This window comes from Lepidochelys kempii, chromosome 1, assembly GCF_965140265.1.
Source record: "Lepidochelys kempii isolate rLepKem1 chromosome 1, rLepKem1.hap2, whole genome shotgun sequence".
In the NCBI taxonomy this organism is placed as follows: Eukaryota; Metazoa; Chordata; order Testudines; family Cheloniidae; genus Lepidochelys; species Lepidochelys kempii.
This window is the reverse complement of record NC_133256.1, coordinates 60,353,862-60,371,708: the sequence shown is the minus strand read 5'-3', so window position 1 is coordinate 60,371,708 and position 17,847 is coordinate 60,353,862. Positions and strand designations below refer to the sequence as shown.

General features: G+C 39.0%; 1 protein-coding gene across 1 annotated transcript; it reads right to left on the bottom strand.

Moving 5' to 3' along the window:
- Positions 1-6,088: 6,088 nt before the first annotated feature.
- On the bottom strand, positions 6,089-17,290 carry CCDC122 (coiled-coil domain containing 122). The gene is made up of 4 exons (XM_073345699.1): positions 17,177-17,290; positions 11,524-11,922; positions 8,177-8,293; positions 6,089-6,238 (listed from the first exon to the last, which is right to left on the bottom strand). The coding sequence occupies exons 1-4, from the start codon at positions 17,288-17,290 to the stop codon at positions 6,089-6,091; spliced, it is 780 nt and encodes a 259-aa protein (XP_073201800.1).
- Between the last annotated feature and the right edge of the window lie 557 nt (positions 17,291-17,847).

The following is a 17,847-nucleotide window of genomic DNA, read 5'->3' as shown; positions in this document are numbered from 1 at the left end:
TTATAGCAATTGTATAAATTCCATTCAGCCTTTGAATTTAAGAAGGGAAATTATTGTTGAATTAGTGATGTGGTAATACCCTGCATAAAGAATAATTCCAACAATAATCCTGGCAAAATGTCATAATCAATGGGGCTCAAAGCTGGTGCTCCGGCTACCTCCCCAAACACCTTGTCAAGGTGACTTGGGAGGACAATGTGATGGGATATGATGTCTAGGAGCTATGGATGTGTGAGGTTAAAAGATAAGTCCTATTAGGCTAGCCGCATAGCAAGTTCATGTATATATGTATTCTTTATTCAGTGCAGCATGTATCAAGTATAAAGGGATGCAAACTTGGCTGCCTAGCAATAGTGCAGTGCACTGCAGTCAAAGAGACTTCGGTTTGTTTCCTGGTTTGGCCTTTTGCTCCTTCAGCCAGCTGGAGTTGTAGAGGCAGTTCAGTGAGAGAGGTTAGGAGAGAAGCAATGCTTCCCGTATCTCAATCGTAACAGTTTTTTGGTCTAATGAGAAGATGCAGAGTTTATGCTGTGTGTTGTGAATGGAAAACTATTCATTCTTCCCCAATAGTGCAGGACTAATCACCCATTCAGCAAAGCACTTAATTGTGTGCTTAACTTTATGCAATAGCCAGAGTAATGTTAGAAAGGCTTTGATGGACAGACAAGGTAGATGAAGCAACATCTTCTATTGGACCAACTTCTGTTGGTGAAAGAGACACGCTTTTGAGCTACACAGAGATCTTCAGGTCACCTCTATAATCTGGAAAGCTTGTCTCTTTCACCAATAGTTGGTCCAGTAAAAGATGTTACCTCACCCACCTTGTCCCTCTAATATCCTGGGACTAGCATGGCTACAACAACACTACAATCAACTTTGGTAGCCAAAGTAATATTAATTATATTTTAATTTTAAACACATGCTTAAGTACTTTGCTGAATTGGGGCATAAGGTAGGATCAGTGGAACAGATAATCTCAATCCACTATGCTCAGAAAATGTGCCCAAGACTTGGAACACTGAAGTTTAGCACAGGAAGACAAGAAATCCTGGGAAATACGCAAAAGTGGTTTTTCCAGTAACCCTTTTTCGCTGATTGGTGTCACAAACTGGGACTTGTGTGTTGGGCCTGGTGGTTGGAGCCGGAGTCGGGAGTCAGGAGCCAGAGTCAAGGGTCAGGACCCAGAGTCAGGAAGCCAGTAGGGAAGCAGGGCTAGAGAATGGCGTGATCGCAATTGCAGGCATGTACGTTGAGCAGCCAGCAATCAGTTGGTGCTGTTGGGTGTAAGAGCCACCCTGCTCACCTTCTTGGCCAGCCAGGAGGAATGCTCACTGAGGTGGCTCAGCTGTACTCATAGGTCACCCGGAGACTGACCAGATGCAGATGCAAGTGCTCATTGCTGACAATTGGGACCCTATTTAATTTATCTCTGTTCCTTAGCCTCAAGACAAGTCCTTTAGGGCGGGAGGCTTAAATTGGGAGGTTCTTCAGGGGAGATGGGGGGGTGGGGGGAAATGAATACAAATGGTCAGAGTTTCAAGATAAGTTGACCTGTATTTCTCCCTCCAAGATCTTTCAAGGGCACCCACTTACAGGTTTCCAGCTCCCAGCTGTCACCTCTCCTGGGCAGAGCCTGGTGTCTTACTTCCTTCTGACCAGGGTTTTAAAGCCGCACAGCTGCTCCTTGATCTATGCTAAGTCAGTCTGCCTAAGAGACTAGCATCTGCACTTTTCTCTCTCTGAGGGCTCTGGCCTGTGTATTGTCAGCAGTTAGTTTCCACACAGCTCCTTTTAAGCAAGCAGCTTTATTCCCACTTATAGAGAGAACATATTGTTATGATCAAAGAACCTACATGCATGCTAAAAAGCTATCACCAACTCCAACGCAGGGCTCTGGGAGGTGTCAGACCTTCAAATCCCACAACTGGGTTTTCCCCATGGTGACACACACATATCAGTCTTTAGATCAGTAACCAGGATAAATGCCCTGAGTCAGCTGAAGCTCTAGCTATTTATGCAACAGTCCTTCCTTTGTCTGTTGGTCTCTAGGGAATCCAGTTTGAACCAACACAAATCTTCCCAGGAGATGGTGCTTCCCTGGAGGTGTTATAACCTGAGTCATTTGCCTTGATCATTCCCTACAGTTTTCATTTCCTGGTGGAGCTGTGGTAACCTTCCTGCGCCACCCCTTGGAGTGCATACAATCCTGGCCCACAACAATATGTAGACCATTCATACACTTAATACCATATGGTCTCCCAAAGATATTGCAAGAACTTGCCTTATTTGTCACACATGCTACATAAAACTAATGCCTACCGTATATTCCCACATTATGCATCCGATGAAGTGAGCTGTAGCTCACGAAAGCTTATGCTCAAATAAGTTGGTTAGTCTCTTAGGTGCCATAAGTACTCCTTTTCTTTCTGCGAATACAGACTAACACGGCTGTTACTCTGAAACCTACCGTATATGAGTAATTGTTAAAAGGTACAATGGCTAGAAAGAGGGAAAGCTTTGCAGTATGTTCACATGTAAAGAATAGAATGTAAAAATGGGCTTGTATATGCACTGGATTATTTCTGTTTATTAGACGTCATTCCCAGTTGTATGTGACTGCTTGCTGAAGGAAAGAATGCCCCTGGGGAAAACGATTACTGTTGAATACTACACCAAGAATTAACTGCCTCATCAGCCCATTAAGATTTGTCAGCATTCTAAAAGCAGCATAAAACACATCTCAAACATTTTGAAAGCATTGTCTTGCAAAGAATGCTGCTAGGCCCATGTGCAGGCAATGATATACATTCCTTTTTTGCAAACTACACCCTCTCCTGCTACACTGGAATTCATTACTGCAAGTTTTTACTCCTGTTTTCTTGTGTGCACTGTTTCTTAAATATTAAACTCCTGAAGCTGGGATGCTGTGAATTTCCACATACGATAAAAATATTAAATATTGTGTAAAACAGAATTACACTTAATAAGAAGTTAATTCTTGGTCTCTGCAAGGTGGGCCTATTCCTCCATAGAACTGAACACCTGCTCTGAAGTCCTGAGGTCCTTAAACTCCTGTTGAACACAAATTTCAATGGACTCATTATATCTTCAATGCACAGACAGCACTGTAAGGAAATGGAATGAAATCAATGGGGCCACTCACAGTAGGAAAGTTAAGCACACACTTAACTGTTTGCAAGATCTGAGCCTACAATTGCAGCGTTTAGTGGGGGCTGTAAAGAGTAATCACAATAACTGAGAATTTTATTGTCTGTACCATATGATAAAGGGTGTCTGTACCATATGATGCGTAGCTGTAATATACTTAGGTTTGGGAAGATGTTTGACTTAGTACTGTACAACATTCTGATTAAAAAATCAGCACTATGCAATATGGATAAAGCATTAAATAGACTGAGACCTGGCTAACTGTGGAAAGTGATGCTCAGATAGAGGGTTTTCTAGTGGCGTTCAACAGGGATCAGTACTAGGCCCAATGTGATTTAACGTTTTTATCAATGACCTGGATATCAATACGAAATCGCTGCTCCTAACATCTGTGATGACACACAGATTGATGGAGTGGTAAATAATGACGAAGCCAAAGCAGCCATACAGAGTGATTTGGATTGCTTGATAAGCTGGGCCCACTCAAACAAAAATGTATTTTAATACTGCCAATTTGAAGGTCATACATCTAGGTACAAAGAATGCAAGGGGATTGTATTCTGGAAACAATTTAAAGAGAGTGGTCACTTTGGATGGGCTATTACCAGCAGGAGAGTGAGTTTGTGTAGGGGGAGGCGGAGGGTGATAAAACCTGGATTTGTGCTGGAAATGGCCCAACTTGATTATCATACACATTGTAAGGAGAGTGATCACTTTAGATAAGCTATTACCAGCAGGAGAGTGGGGTGGGAGGAGGTATTGTTTCATGGTCTCTGTGTATATAATGTCTTCTGCAGTTTCCACAATACGCATCCGATGAAGTGAGCTGTAGCTCACGAAAGCTTATGCTCAAATAAATTGGTTAGTCTCTAAGGTGCCACAAGTACTCCTTTTCTTTTTGCGAATACAGACTAACACAGCTGTTACTCTGAAACCTGTGTTAAAAATGTGCCTTAGGTGGATTACTGCATGGGGAATTTACCTTTATCTAAGGCAGGCAAATGTTGGGGATTAAACAAGTGACAATGACCCTTTGAGATTCATTGTGATGGGCACAAATCAGTTTATATGAAGGAAAACACATACTCTTCAAAGTACATAGATGTTTATATGAACTTTCTTACTAAGAATAAAATAGTAATTAAAAAAGTCATGATGCATTTAATTTTAGCTTCCTAAAACTGACAGTATCTAGACAGTTTAATAAGAAAAAACTAAGTAAAACATAAATATTCAACTTGCTCAAATACATGCACATACTCAAAGGCAAATGTAAATTACATAAACCAATACCTCATCAAACACAATATTAAATACTTTCTGGAATAAATATGAATATTATTGATTGGCTCAAGAGTGAATTGTCATCTAAACTATAAGAATAAACAATGAATACAAATTCCAGAAATGCAAAGTACAAAACAATACAAATCATGCAGAGAAAAATTATTATGCAGAGAAACTGGTTATTCACTAACTTTCTGACATGAAGTTTTAAATAAATGGTGATTTGGTGTTCATTTTTCTTTTCCAAAAGTCTTGGGGAAATGCATGACTTAAGTCTTGTAATTACGATGCTCTGTGTGCTCCTCTGAAGCTTTGACTTTGAGCACAGAAAGTTAATTGAAGAAGTACAAGACAAACAAGTGATCAGTTCTGTGAAAACAAAACCTCAGTACAGACAAGAAAAAAGTGAATTGACAGAACTTGGTAATGTTGTGCTGAACTTCCACATTTTCTATTGTCCAGAGCAGTAAAAAAGTCTGCACAAAGCTGGTTTTTAAAAAATTACAGTTTAAATAATGTTTGGGTTGGTTGGTTTGTTTGTTGGCCAGGGAAAAGGCCATCATACCATGTTGTCTCCCTCTTCTTTCACTGTGACATAGACTAACAGTGTACAACAAAGGTCTGATCCTAGTCCATCTGAATCCAAGAAGAGTTTTGATATTGGTACCAATAGGAATAGTCTCAGGTCCTAACAGAGGAACTGGTTCGGAAGGATGGAGGAATCTGCAGCACCATGTCATTCTAAACTGCCATTTTACTCTTTACGTTCCTTTCATCCCCCAACCCCAGAAAACATACATCTGTGTGTTTCAAACAAAACTGGTCTCTAGAAAGTTATCTTTATTTACTAGAATTAATTTTACCCATACTGTAGCCTCTATAGAGTTAGACTGTGGCATTTAGCCACAACGCTGAGGAAGGGGTAGTGTAGTGCTGCACAGCCTTACCGGGAGCTCTGGAAGCGATTGTGTTTTAGGAGGCGCCATTCTTAACCTGTGATTGACATTCTTACCCTTTCGTGGTAAGCAAGCAGGAAAGACTGTGTATGCCTTCTTTCTCTTCCACACACTTGTGCTAGGGTGAGGGGAATCCTGGCACACGGCGAGCAGGAATGCTATAGTATCTTGTACAGCTGACTCTTCCACATGGCAAAATACTACCAGAGAGCTCAGAGTTACTTAGTACACTGCACTGATTAGAGCTGTGCTTGAAAGAGCTGAAGCTTTTGTAGCTCATTAAATGCAATTATCCACCTCATATGAATTTCCCAGAGTGAAAAACAATGCAGAACTTGATCTAAAAAAAACCTCCAACCAAACGAAAAGGAACTTTCCAAATTTATATGGTCTTAAGGGATTTGCAAATGTTGGTAGATGCTTTTGAAGGCAGTCTGGGAATTGTAATAAATTCCTTCCTGAGCAGTCACTTGCCCCATGAACAAAAGAAAACATTGCTTTAGGCCATTAAAGGTTGGCACAGAACACAAAGTATTTTAGGGCACAGAGTAGGAGGGGGGAAAAATCACTCATCCTTAGTCCAAAATTCAAGGGATTATTTCCAACAACCACCTGTTATATATAAAGGATGGCATATGTTATAAATTGCTGAGCATTGTATTATACTGTCTTATATGTCACTCTATTGCTCCAACACTCTTTCTTAGTTCAGCTGCCTTTTTTTCCATCTGTTGAATGTTCCAGTGCCACTGTCTTCTGTGCGACTGGAGTTTGTTCAGTTGACAATGCAAACGTTTTAGAATAGCATCACATCTTTTATTCTGTACCTAATAAAATAGAATAAAATACATCTGAGGACTGTTTGCAGGTAACACAAAGATTCAGACTAATGTAGCTGGCAGGGCTCTATGGTCAGGAAAGCTGCACTGCTCTGGCCAATGTTGATTTGTACAGAAAAGAGTATAGACAATACAAAGAGTAGAGGGGTGAAGATACTGTTTCATTCCTCAAAAACTGGATTTGACTGTAACTTAGGTTACTAGACAATAAGTTCGATCAGCAGTTCTCAAACTGTGGGTCAGGTCCCCAAAGTAGGTCATGGCCCAATTTTAATGTGGTCACCAGGGCCAGCATTAGACTTGCAGGGACCCAGGGCTGAAGCTGAAGCTCTAGCTCCAGTGCCACCTGGGGCAGCAGGGCTCAAGCTGGGGTTCCCTTTCCACCCCACCCAGGGCAGCAGGGCTCAGGCTGCGGCCCCATCCCAGGGTTATGTAGTAACTTTGTTGTCAGAAGGGGGTCATGGTGCAATGAAGTTTGGGAACGCCTGAGTTAGATGATCTCTTTATAGTCTCCAATATTCATATTATAAAATCAACCAAATGCTTCGCAGACTTTGGCCTAGGAGTTCTCCATCCAAACACCTCATAGACCAAGGCATTTGCCTTGTGGAACCTTCTAGGATTTTAACAAAAAAAAAGGATAGTCTCAAAGGGGAGTGTATGTGCGCGCGCCCTTTGTGTTTTCGGTTGGGGTTTGTTTTTTTTTCAGATTCCCCTTTCCTCTGAGATCTACAGAGCTCACAGTCTAAATAACTTAAAGAAAATGGAAAGTAACCCCAGGATCAGAGTTAATTTTCAGCGTGCAACAGTCATAAAGTAGATAGTAACTGACTGGAGTATAAAGGGCACTAATTACATTTATTCTGATAACCTAATGTTTTACAAAGTGCTTTCAGATGACCTAAAACTCCTCCTCTATCTTTCTCGGATGGATTTTGTCATGATAAAAAGGTCCGTTTTCAGATGCCGAAGAACAGACAGTTGACCTAGGATCTTAAAATGGTTGTGTTTTAATTTTCAGTTTAAGAATTTTCTCCAGTTCCTTGTAATCTGAAAAAAATCCCCTCTCTCCCTTCCATATTGTAGTGCTCTACTGAGCTAGTCTCAAATCTGTTCAAAACCTTTGTATTATCAGACTTTGAATCAGATCATTACATTTTATGACATTTAATTTGCCTAACAAGACAAAGGGTATGTACGTCTGAGACTCAACGCCTCTCAGATGTACTTTTGAATATCACTCAACTATTTAAACAATAACTTCATAACAATTAATATTTGGGCAGATAGCAAATTAGGAGGAGTTGTGCTTTCTCTACTTTACAGACAGCTCAAATTTTGAAGGTGCTCAGGAAGGCCATTTTCTTCATGCAATTGATTCTTCCATTGGTTAGATATCAGGTACCATAGGGCAAGCAATGAACAGTCAAGACAGAAACAAGTAGTAAACCGTTTTAGGTAAATTCTACATACTATCCCATTGCAGACTCTTTTTTAAAATTCCCAATATTACCTCCTTTCCCCAAACATCTTAAACTTGCCACCTATAAAGAGCAACTTCAAGAAACAACAAGTATTACAAGTTCAGCAATCTCTTCATTCGCTTTCAGAAGAAGGCAAAGGAGAAGTGATTGACAGTATTCTAAGATCTCGTGGCTGTATTTCTTCCTAAGCTGTTGCGGTGGAAAATGCTGATGACTAAAATTTTTCCCATGCTCTCAAAAATTCAAGCTCTCAAGGTTAGATGAGTTTTACCAATATTAAGTATTCTTCAGGATTTGAGTTTAATGGCGTTATCATTGGTTAATGTATATGCTTGGATATGTAGCAACCTGTTTAGTAAAATATTTTAGAACTTCAACTACAATATGTATGTTCTGTCATATGACTGTAATTATATTCTAGTCGAATAACTCTAAACCTTACCTCAATCTCTTTTCTAAGCTTAGCGTGCACTTTTTTCTCTTCTTCAAGCAATTTTTTCTTTTCATCGATAGACTCTTTTACCATAGTAACTTCCTTTATTAAATGTGTAATTTCTTCCTGAAGATACACGTGGGAATTAAAAACAAAAAGACCCCAAACCCCATTTGTAAAACAGAAATAACTCTAGTATAATTGTTTACCTTCTATAATTTCATTTTAACAATCTGTTTGCATAAACATTGACTTTAGCTAAAGAAATAAGTTCAACAATTTAAAAGTTTGACGTAAATAAACTTCCTGCCTACCTAGCAAATTATATGTATTGATATATTTACAAAAACTACACAGTAATATTGCTGTGGACATGGCTACAGCTACAGGGCTGTAACAATTTGAATTTATCTAGCACACTATTGCACACACAACTTTTTTAAAAAAAAAGTTTTTAGAAGTGTGCATATATACCAGTAGTCAACTTTAAAAATTCAATCAACTGATTATGTAATAATGTGCATAATATGTGAATTACATTCTCCTCCCATGTGAAATCTAATGCTAATGGAATTTTGGCTATTGTGTTTATCAAAGTGTAAGCAGGGAATGAACTCTCCCCTGACATCTAGTGATGAGCTGGGGGGTGGGGGAAGACTTGAGGACCCAACTGTATTTACATGAACACACCTACTCTGCCTCAGACAAACTGTGCTGACAAAGCGATCAATTTTGGGTGGTGTTGGGTTACAAATCACTTTAGCATTGAGTGCAGGGGTAAAGAAATGTTATCCTTATTGTAAAGGGAAGCAGAACTGTGCTTAGCATGTGCTGATTGAGGGGGTCACCATCAACTGAACTGCACTCGCTAAGCTGGGAACAGAGATGCCAAATCTCAATGAAAGGGGAGAGAGAGTGGGGACAGGGGTGGTGTGGGGTCTTTCTAAGTGTCTTAGATGCTATTTGACATTCCCTCCACACATGCGCACACTCTCTCTCTCTCTCTTTCTCAACTGAATGTAATCAGTTCTGTCTTTAAAAAGTAAGAGAGAGAGTGTTTTGATTTTTTAAGCGATCACTACAGCTGAAGTCTCTGAGACCCAGTTCTAAATGCTAATCCTTAGGCCAGGTCTTCACAATGGTGGCACAGTTGTGCCCATGCAGCATTTTAAGTATAGACCTGCTCTTAGACCTGCTGTGGGGCAGCATTTCAGCAAAACAGCCTGTACTAGCAGTGAGATTCCCCATGAATTTCTGAAATCACTGAGAACTGGGTTAGGAGGTGGGACCTCAAGACATGGTGTCACAGAGATTACAGCAGAGCTGCAGGTGGCAGCAGAGAAAGCGAGGGTATAGAGGCCAATGGGAGCAGAGCGAACGGTGGCGCAGTGACGGCAGCGGGCAGAGATGCAGAGGGAATGGTGGCAACTGCGAGCCAATTGCAGCGTCTATGGCAGCAGCAGTTGAGGCATTGCTTGATTCCCCGCCACCCCGTGAGTGGGAGGTGAACTCACATGAACGCACCTCTGAACCCTAGGTCTTTGCTGAGCAAGGACAGCAACTGTGAGTGGGGTGCAGTGGAGGGAGAGGGGAGTGGCTTGTTAAAGGAACACTTGTTTGTGGGACTTCCACACTGCCAGCATATTCTGGGGTGGGATGATCACATGATCACATGCTTTTGAATATGGTTGTGATGTTTTCCCAAACTAATGCTTGGTTCCTTTTCCCTTTTAATAAAAGTTCTTGTTTGTTATACATAGATTCAGTGCTTGCGAGTGCGGACGTATTGCCTCTTAAAGGCGCCTGGAGGTGGTGTTCAGTTTTCCCAGATTACTGGGTGGGGGCTCAAGCCCGTTCTGTTTTATAGTGTTAAGATAAACCCCTAAACAGTGAACCTGGCCCTTGTTGCTGCCGACTCCACGTGGCAGAAGGGCCACATTTATAAATGGATTTACATGTAATAAATCATTTCTCATCTATTGTAATTTTCTCTGATTATGCTCAAATAGCAATGTCGCCTACATAACTAAATGATTTATAATAAAAAAGCTGGTTTCTCTATAGAGTTCATTCTCAGAGAAGAAAGAGGGGATTATAAGATAAAACCTTCATTCTACATAGGCTTTTTTATGGTAGAAAAGCCACATGGAATTTAAAGTATATGCAATCACAAGCCACAGAAAGAAAGCACAACAATTTATAGAGTTTATAGGCAGCAAAAAGAGAGCATATCTTCCATGTTCCTCTTTATAGCACCAGATGTGAATATAGATGAATGTATACATTTACATAAACCCTAAATTCGAAGCTTTAGTGCATATAATCACTTGATCACCTATGTAATATACACTTTTGCCACTATAGATCTGCGGGGGAGGATACAGATTATGGCATATCTGAACAATTGTAAAAGTTTAATGCCATTTATGTAAGAAAGAGACACTAAAACCTGAACAAACTTAGCCCTTGCAGAAGCAGGTGCAACCCCCATTCTAGTCCGTATGAGACATAACCTTCCTATGTCAAGCCTTAATTTTGTCCATTAATCTTGTTGCAAGACTGGTTTATTGTGATAATTTGTTTTTGTTTTTTTAGTCTGGGAGCTGTAGGTTTAATCTAATCTCACATTACTGTTATAATAGTGTAACTCCAGTGGAGTTACTTCTGATTTATACCAGTGTAAGTTACATCAGAATTAGACTCTGTGATTCTAAGACAATTTCAAATATGCAGTTACTTAGTTTTCCTCTATAGTTGTACATTTTTGCAGCTCAGACTGCTTTAACTTTTACAAATTTAATAAAGCATTAAAATTACACACACACACACGATTGCTAGAGATTAGACATAATAAAATTGATGTTTTTTCTCCTTCTCCCTTCCTATGTCATCTTTTCTCACCCCCTCCACCTTCTGTTCACACATAGCTCAAGTACAATTTGTTACCAACTAAACAATGTGCTGTTAGCTGACAGTGGTAATGTAACATTTACAGGGATATACAGTGTGTGTTCTGAAAAGTGTATATGTAGGTTTATCCAAGACCCTGCAGTATCCTACAAATAACAGTGGATGAATTTTAACTGACAGCACTGTAGTTTCCTCACAGCCAAGTTAATGTTGTTATATCAGGTGAACCTAGCTTTTGGAATCAAACATCAAGAATAGTGGCTGGTACCATTTTTGCTGTAAGCTAAGATCACCATTTACTCAATCTAGCTTGGGCAATGAACCCAGATATTCCACATATCCGCACACCATAGCAAGCACTGCAAAGCTAGACCAGATTATAATTTTAAATTGTAAAATATTTTTGTACACAATAGGAAAGGTATGTAGAAACAGAAACATCTGACCTGCACTTGTTTTATAACTTGTCCTTCAGGATTCTGGAGATCATTCATTAATTCTTCTTTCTTTGTCTTTAGCTCTTTAACCATGTCTCGTTTTTTAGCAAGTTCGAGCATAACTGGCATTTTGCTTTCTGCTTCCCAATAACGCTCTTTATGAGCCATTATTTTCTCATGATATGCACTATTTCTTGCAAGCATCATCTCAAATTCTTCTTGCGCTGCTTCTGTGTCAAGTTTCAGCCTTATCTTTTCAGCATACAGGGATCTGACTTGGGACTCCAGACTTTCACAGTGATATTTTGTAGTTTCTATGTCATCATCTTGCTGATAAATTTGCCTTTCTGTTGCCTTTGTTTCTAATAAAGCAGACTCCATTTGTTTTTCAAGTTCTTGAAGCTCAGCCTGTAAAATGTTATAATATTCTCCTTTCAGTGGAAAGCCAATGTTTGGGAATATAGCAGTAGGCTATTTAAACAATATCATTTACATTTAGTTAACAGAATTCTTTCTTTTCATTTTATACAGAACACACAATAAAGAAATCTATACAACTTAAAAAAATAGTTTGAATAGAAGAGATCACTAGAGTTCCATTTCCTAAAATCATCACCAAGAGACATGATAGGTGACAATATCTGAGGCTTTATCCCAGGGGTAGGCAACCTATGGCACATGTGCCAAAGGCAGCAAGCAAGCTGATTTTCAATGGCGCTCACACTGCTTGGGTCCTGGCCACCGGTCCGGGGGGCTCTGCATTTCATTTAATTTTAAATGAAGTTTCTTAAACATTTTAAAAACCTTATTTACTTTACATCCAACAATAGTTTAGTTACATATTATAGACTTATAGAGAGAGACCTTCTAAAAACGTTAAAATGTAGTACTGGCCCGCAAAACCTTAAATTAGAGTGAATAAATGAAAACTCGGCACACCACTTCTGAAAGATTGCCGACCCCTGCTTTATCCCATTGGTCTTAAAGGTAAGTGTACATGAAATTTGTTATCTTTCAAATGGGTTCAGCTTCCTCATAGTCAGATGATGTATAGTGGGATGTGTCAGAGACCCTAACTGTATCAGTCTCCCTAATGTTTTATCTAAACTAGGAGTTTAGGCCAAACTAAACTCAACTGCTTTTCCTATTGCAGATGCAGGGTAAAATCAGGAGGCAACAGGCTAAAACCAAGGTAAAGGTGTCACCCTGCTTCTATATTAGGAAATGTGGTTGAGTTAATTGGGTTTAGCTAACTCAATTCGATCTAGGTTCTTACACTGCTCTCATCACCATAATATCTGAGTGCCTTCCAATCATGCATTAAGTGACATGAGTAACATCCATCAGGTGTAGTTTGTTCTCTCTTTCTCATGCTCTCCCAAGGGGGAGAATTGCATGTGCAGTGTAGGGTTTTGTGTTTAGGTATGGAGTTTTGTAAAAATGTATGTGCTGCTATGTGTTTTAGGTCAAGGAAGTGTGCCTTTTTAGGTCAAGGAAGTGTGTCTTTCACTTGCAGTGAGAGGTAGTGATGGTCCTTAGTTCCTGTTAACTCAGATCTTCTTAGCATCAATCATTTTTTCCCAGTCTAGATAAGCCTAAATCTTGTGATCTCCAGGACTTTTAGAAGGCATTTGACTTAGTACCACCTGACATTCTGAGAAAAAAAATAGCAATATACAAAATCATTGGGGCACATATTAATTGATTAAAAACTGGCTAAGTGATTCATCTAAAAAGTAATTGTAAATGGTGAATTGTCATCCAATGATGGCTTATGATGGGATATGGTAATTAAATATTCATGGTAAATAGGCCCAATGGCCTGTGATGGGATATTAGATGGGGTGGGATCCGAGTTACCCAGGAAAGAATTTTCTGTAGTATCTGGCTGATGAATCTTGCCCATATGCTCAGAGTTTAACTGATCGCCATATTTGGGGTCGGGAAGGAATTTTCCTCCAGGGCAGATTAGAAGAGGCCCTGGAGCTTTTTCGCCTTCCTCTGTAGCATGGGGCACGGGTCACTTGCTGGAGGATTCTCTGCTCCTTGAAGTCTTTAAACTACGATTTGAGGACTTCAATAGCACAGATATAGGTGTGAGGTTTTTTGCAGGAGTGGTGGGTGAAATTCTGTGGCCTGCGTTGCGCAGGAGGTCAGACTAGATGATCATAATGGTCCCTTCTGACCTAAATATCTATGCATCTATGACTCATTTCTAATGAGATATAACAAGGGTCTGCTCTGGGCCCAATGCTATTCAATCTCTTTATCGGTAATCTGGAAGAAAATATAAAAGCATCACTGCTAAAGTTTGTTGATGACACAATAATTGGTGGAGAGGTAAATGATGATAAAGACAGATTTCTGTCGCGGGATCTCTACAAAGAGATCTCAATTTTGTAGTAAACTGGGCTTACTTGATCAAAATGTTCTAATACAGCTAAATGCATGGTCATACATTTAGGAACCAAGAATGTAGGGCACGTTAATAGGACTATGGACTGTATTTTGGAAGGCTCAGAAATGGATTTAGGGGTCATGAGGACAACCCGCTAAACACTAACTCACCTTGTAATGCAGATGCTAAGAGAGCAAATATGATTCTTAGAAGTATAGGCAGGGGAATATCAAGTAGGAGTAGGGTATTAACAGCATACACAACATTAGAGAGACTATTACTGGAATACTGTGTCCAGTTCTGGTATCCACATTTTTAAAAGGATGTTGAAAAATAGTAAAGAGTTCAGAAAAGATCTATGAGAATGATTCAAGGACTGGAAAATCTGCCTAACACTGAGAGTCTAAAGAAGTGAGATCTGTTTAGTTAATCCAAGAGAAGGTTAAGAGGTGACTTGATTAAGGTCTGTAAGTACCTAGATGGGGAAAAGATTTCTGACAATAGAGAGCTCTTTAATTTAGCAGGCAAAGGCATAATGAGATTTGATGGCTGGAAGCTGAAACTAGGCAAATGCACACTAGAAATAATTCAGAAATATTTAACAGTGAGGGTAATTGTCTATTGGAACAACTTATCCGGGGCTGTGGTGGATTTTCCATCACTTTAAATCAAGCCGTAGCTCAGACAGATTTATGGGTTTGATGTGGGAATCAGTTGATGAAATTCTATGGCCTTTGTTAAAGTAAATCAGCCTAGCTGATGATAATGGTGCCTTCTGGTCTTAATATCTATGAATAAAACTAGACTGGACTCAGCATCTCACAATATAAAACAATAATGAAATAGTAGTGATTGGCAAAATAACCTACTATATCTTTTCCATCTCCGTTTTCTATGATGGTATCAGTAGGAGAGTGCATACCTACTCAAAGGGACATTGACAAGTGAAAATGTAGGAGGGATATCTGTTTGGCTGCAAGCACTAATGGTCTAAATTAAGTCACATTGCTGTAAAGTTACTGAATCCACTTACAGTACTGAAGTCTCTAAAGTAAACCACTTTGACAACTGAACTCTGACAAACTAAACCAAAAAGAATTAACTTAACAATATGTCCAGAAATTGAAGAGCTAATCATGAACACTATCATAAACAATTTAGAGTGCAGGCATGCTGTTAGGCAGGACTGTTACATGGAGGACCTGGATAACGGTATGAGGAGGGACATCATCTATGAAGCTGAATTCCTTGACAGGATTAAGGAGAATGACCCTATATTGTTTATATAGAACTTTTTTCAAATCTTAGATAACAAGAGAGAAACTTTCAGCAGAACTGGCATCATCTCTGATCTACCAGCCATCTAGGATAGACAAGTGAAAGGTCCGAACGGCAAAGATCTTGAATTTTGGAAAAGAAACAACTGTTTTATGTGCTTTCTGTGAAATACACATAAGGAAGTAGAGTTAGAGATGTAAATACAATCTTAATTTTGGTATTTCCTGACTTTTGAGTTCATAACTATTCAATCTTAACATTAATGCTAGCTTTTGTATGGAATGTTCTAGGTTAAAAAAAGGAAGAAACTAAAAGAAAATGAGTGAGTGTAATTGTCCAGGACTTTGAAGCTCCGTGGGCTTCCCAAAAGTTGCATATAACCTGTGTAAATATTATAATCTAGAAATATTTGCTGCAACAATATCTCAATATTCTGCTGCATGCCCCTTAGGAAGCACCTCTCCTGCAGGTGATAAAAGCTTTCAAGGCATGCCAGACCAAGGTTCCCTCTGGTGAGCCATAAAAATTGTCTGCAGAAAGGAATCCCTGTGCCATGTGCCCAAGAAGGTCTAAAGAAGGAAGCCACTGTTCAACAGACCTTAGAAGATCCAAAGGTGGGGATTCCTCTCCTGTGCAACTTTAGAGCTCCCAAATTGGGGAGCTGGTAGATAGATGCAGGGGAGCTGGTAGATAGTAGACTGATAAGGTAATAAAGCGGCCCCTAACTTGTGGACCTTAAAAAGACCACAGGAGCCCATCGCTCAGTGGTGATTCTCCTTCTGCTACTGATTTCAGCAGTATGGATGACTTGCCGTTGATTGTGAAACTATCTTCCTTAGGTGCGCATTGAGCTCAGAAAAAACAATCTACTCAATATGCATACTCAATATGTGATTTCCCAATACACATAACTTGATCAAATCAAAACAGATTTTGTCAGGAGGAAGAGTGTACACTGCTCTCAAATAGGAATTACTTTTCATGCAAAATTTCAAACCTTGACTGTTTCAGATGTAAGACTATTCCAAAAAGTGGTCAAAAGAATATTTTTAGCTCAGGAATAATGTATTTCCTTTTTATTCTCCCCATATTAAAAATATAGCTTTCAGATAGAAATCAAGACTGAATAATTCAGTCCAAAAGGTGAGAGTTTCAGAAAATCAAGGGAGTTTTTGCAAGGATCAGAACAGAAACCATTATGCAATCTTAGCCATAGCTATATATATCCAGTATATAATATATTATATTATCAAACAAAACCTACACGCACGGCAGTGAGGGCTGAGATAGGACACACCCCATCCAGCCAAAATCCACATGTCCTAAAGGATTTTAGGTTTCTTGAAAAAGGATACCAAAAAGTGAAACACTCCAGTGGAAAACTGTTATGGTGATTTTTAAACTCTTATTATCCTCTGTCTATCAAACCCTTCATTTTTTTTACTCAGTCCACCATGAAAAATGGTCTAAGCTTATATTTCATGTTTTGAGTTTTGCCATTTCAATTAAATTTTTGTAAAATAAAAGATTAAAACTTCTGTTAAAACTGCACCGTAATGACATAGGCATATACTGTTTTTGGCAAAACCTAAGTACATCAAGGTAAATTAAGAATGGACTAAGTATCAGAGGAGTAGCTGTGTTAGTCTGTATCCACAAAAACAATGAGGAGTCCAGTGGCACCGTAAAGACTAACATTTATTTGGGCATAAGCTTTCATGAGTAAAAAACCCACTTCTTCAGATGCATGGAGACTTGCATCTGAAGAAAAGGGTTTTTTACCCACAAAAGCTTATGCCCAAATAAATCTGTTAGTCTTTAAGGTGCCACCGGACTCCTCATTGTTTTTAAGAATGGACTAACTGCCTTAACTTTGAATTAAGATACCCCAGGAAAATAGAGAAATATCAGCTTCCCTTATTCATAGTAATACTTTCTTGTCTATTGTACTACATTGTAAATCCAACATTCTAAATTAGATCTTACCTGTAACTGAGAAAGAACTATTTTGCTTTTTTCTATTTCTGATGCTTGTGAATGTTGCTGTTCTGCTACTTGTTTTACAACTTCAACTAATGATGGAGAATTTTGCTTAGCCATTTCTAGACAAAAGGGTAGTATTGTAAGAACACAGAATAAAAATATATTGTTTTCACATAGTCTAGTTTGATTCCCATGTTAAACAGTTGATAAAGACAAAGGACAATACTTTCAAAATATTCTTGGACTTACTCTTCATATAAGAACCCAGATCAATAAATTATTCATCATGGCCCATTTTTGATCATCAAGGAAACATAATTAATGGGTTGAAACTCAAAGGAAATGATGATAGAGGATTCAAAATCTACACCACGGTGTTTCTTCTGTAAAACTACATTTTTTCCTTTGTTGAGTGTTATAAATGTTCTTCCTGCTGGTTCATGGGGCAGATCCTCAGCTGGTATGAACAGTCATAGCTGCATATGGTCACAACATGTGCTGAGGATTTTGCTTGCAGTTCTAATGTAATTTCTAACATTGCAACAGCAATATATGATTGAGGCAATTTAATCATAAACACCTATTATATTTAGGGCTGTCAAGCGATTAAAAATTTATCGTGATTCAGCGTGTGATTAAAAACATTAATCGTGTGATTAATCATGCTGTTAAAC

Bases quoted from the DNA above. Each gene is read 5' to 3' on its own strand.
- CCDC122 (XM_073345699.1), bottom strand. From the start codon at position 17,290: ATGGCTAAGCAAAATTCTCCATCATTAGTTGAAGTTGTAAAACAAGTA. The intron at 11,923-17,176 runs GTAAGATCTAAT...AACATTTTACAG, and splicing joins TAGTTCTTTCTCAGTTACAG to GCTGAGCTTCAAGAACTTGA. The intron at 6,239-8,176 runs GTAAGGTTTAGA...CTATTTTATTAG, and splicing joins AGCTTAGAAAAGAGATTGAG to GTACAGAATAAAAGATGTGA.